At 48.2% G+C, this 2,925-nt stretch overlaps 1 protein-coding gene across 1 annotated transcript; it reads left to right on the forward strand.

The window, feature by feature from the left end:
* Window positions 1-58: 58 nt before the first annotated feature.
* Window positions 59-2,325, forward strand: UNG (uracil-DNA glycosylase; the record flags this gene model as incomplete). Its single annotated transcript, XM_009076811.1, has 4 exons — window positions 59-154; window positions 903-1,000; window positions 1,395-1,483; window positions 2,147-2,325. Coding segments are annotated over 4 exons (462 nt in total), but the record flags the coding sequence as incomplete, so codon positions are not given.
* Between the last annotated feature and the right edge of the window lie 600 nt (window positions 2,326-2,925).

Below are 2,925 nucleotides of genomic sequence, written 5' to 3' on the forward strand. Positions count from 1 at the left end.
CCCTCCTTCCCTCCCTCATCCCCTTGTCTCCCCGTTTCCCCCTTCTTTCTCCTCTCAGCTGATGAAGTTCGTGGCAAAGGAGAGGGAATGCTACAAGGTGTACCCACCCCCCGAGCAGGTCTTCACCTGGACACAGATGTGTGACATCAGGGATGTGAGTGGAGCTGCAGGGGCTGGGCAGGGGCATGGAGATATCACAGCTGCCCTGGGGGGTTTAGACCCGTGGAGGTGCAGGTTGGGTGCACAGATAAGTTTGTTGGGTGTTTTGGTCCCTGAAGTTTCAGCCCTGTGGGATGTGGATGTTGTTGTCTGTCTCACTGAACTCATAAATCCTGTTGTCCCTTTCATCTCTGATATCAAAACATGGGTGTATTGTTTTATTGCCCTCAGTGGCCTCTTTGAAAAGTGTGATTGGACTTTTGATTTTCTTTGTAGTGTTGCCAGCTTAATCTGGTGCTTAGTTTTTGCATCTTTTGTTCTCTAAAAAAACAAATTTGTTGTTCTTTTAATTGGTCTGTAGTGAATTAAAATACAATAAACTAGCCAAAGGTAATATCACTACTAATAAACAGCCAAAAAAATCACAGCAAAGATGGCATAAAGCTTGAAACCTGCTTGGAAAATACCTTAGCAAGGTATTTTATTGTGGCTCTGAATGATATTAGTTATATTCTTCATCTCAGCAGCAAATGTGGTGATGTTAATCCTTGGTGTTTTATGAGCTCTGTGTTCTTTAGCTTGGTAATAGTGAGATGTTTGGGATTTAACTTCAGTTCCTGATGGGGTTGGGGTTGGTTTGGAGCTTTTTGTGTCTCTTGTTTTAGGATAAAACTCATTTATAAGCCTTTCCTCCCCCTTTTGGGAGTGATGCTGATTCAGTGCTAACCAAGGTGTGTTCTCAGGTAAAGGTTGTGATTCTGGGCCAAGATCCATACCATGGACCCAACCAAGCTCATGGGCTCTGCTTCAGTGTCCAGAAACCTGTCCCTCCTCCCCCCAGGTATGACAACCTGCCAAATCCCCTTTATTCTCAAAGGATTTGCAGCTCTGTGTTGCTCAGGAGCCAGAAAATTGATGTGAGGTATATTGTGACTATTAAACCTAAGTTGTGCATCACCTGGAAAAAAACCACTGCAAAATATGGATAATTCTATGTAATTTGGGGATATCCTAGTGTAAACTTGCATTTCCAGTCCTGCTGAGACACCTCATTAAGCTTCCAACCAGGCACACAGAGGGATGTGATTTGCTGCTGTGCCTCACAAATGCTTTTTATTTGAAGTAATAAGATTAAAATCAATATCTCCTTGCCTGGTGTGAGGGCAGTAGGTGCTGCTGTTTGCTCTTGGCTTGAAATATTCCTGTTAAAAACCTTCTGGTGGTTTGGTTTGCAGCTTGGAGAACATTTACAGAGAGCTTTCCACGGATATTGAGGATTTCACTCACCCTGGCCATGGGGATCTGACAGGATGGGCCAAGCAAGGTGAGCTGAGACACTCTGTGATGGGCAGGGAAAAGCCAGGTTAGAACAGCTGTGGTTGAAATGATCCATTTGTAGGAGAGAAAAGTCTGAGTGCCTGTTGCTTGGCAGGAAAAAGCAGTTAGGATCACAGAATCCTGGAATGGTTTGGGTTGGAAGGACCTTAAAACTCATCTCATTCCACCCCTGCCATGGGCAGGGATACCTCCCCCCAGCCCAGATTGCTCCAAGCCACATCCAACCTGGCCTGGAACACTCCCAGGGATGGAGCAGCCACAGCTGCTCTGGACAATACTTTATCTTAGCTTTTTAGAGCTTACATCACTTACATGATGATGATCAAATACAGTTAGTTCTATACCACTTCTACCTCCTGCTGTGGGTTTTCCTCATGGGGAAGACAACTCCCTCAATCCCTGTGTGAAACAAGCAGCCTGGAAGCATTTTATCCCAAGTATTTGCAGTGAGGACAGTGCAGAGCAAGTCATAGAATCACAGAGTGGTTTGGGTTGGGAGGGACCTTGAAGATCATTTATTCCATGGGTAGGGACCCCTCCCACCAGCCCAGGGTGCTCCAAACCCCAGCCAAGCTGGCCTGGCACACCTCCAGGGCTGGTTTAAGGCCTGATTTTTGGGTTTCATCCCCTGTGCTGTGCTGTTTGGCAGGAGTGCTGCTGTTGAATGCTGTGCTGACCGTGCGGGCTCACCAGGCCACGTCCCACAAGGAGAGAGGTTGGGAGCAGTTCACCGACGTGGTCATCTCCTGGCTCAACAACAACTTGCACGGGGTCGTCTTCATGCTCTGGGGAGCCTATGCCCAGAGGAAGGGCAGCTCCATCGACAGGGTACACCTCTCTCTCTCCCTCTCCTCCCTCTCCCTGGCTTTTCCCGTGGTTTGGTGGACACTAGAGGGCACTTCCCGTACGGAATTAGGGATTTTTTTCCCTGCCTGAACTCTTGTCAGATTTCCTTGTCCTCCTGCCCCAGCTTAGCCTTTGCCAGAATTAAGCAAGAAAAGTGGAGCAAGTGTAACCTCGTGTTGTCAGCAAAGCATCCCACTGAGGGCAGGACTTGTTTTTCCTAGGAAAAGGCTCCTGGATCAGTGTAAAACTTGGCTGGCAGCAGTTGGGAAATGGCTGTGGCATTGCTGCTTCTGCTTTATGCAGTCAGTGCTCAGTGGGACAGAAGTCTTGGGAATGGTGGCTGGTTCTTTGGGGCTCAGGATGGGGTTGGAGGAAGGGGAGAGGGGAAATCTCATCTGCTTGGTGCAGCAGGGAGAGAGAAGGGGGGAAATTGGACCTGTTTGGTGCAGGAGGAACAGGAGAGGGGGAATCAACTTCTTGGTACAGGAGAAGAGAAATGAGACATGCTTGGTGCAGGAGCAGAGGGAGAGGGGAAATCAGACCTGCTTGGTGCAAGAGGAAGGGGAGAAGGGAAATCAGACC

The sequence above is a fragment of the Acanthisitta chloris genome, unplaced genomic scaffold, assembly GCF_000695815.1.
Source record: "Acanthisitta chloris isolate BGI_N310 unplaced genomic scaffold, ASM69581v1 Scaffold41876, whole genome shotgun sequence".
Taxonomy (NCBI): Eukaryota; Metazoa; Chordata; class Aves; order Passeriformes; family Acanthisittidae; genus Acanthisitta; species Acanthisitta chloris.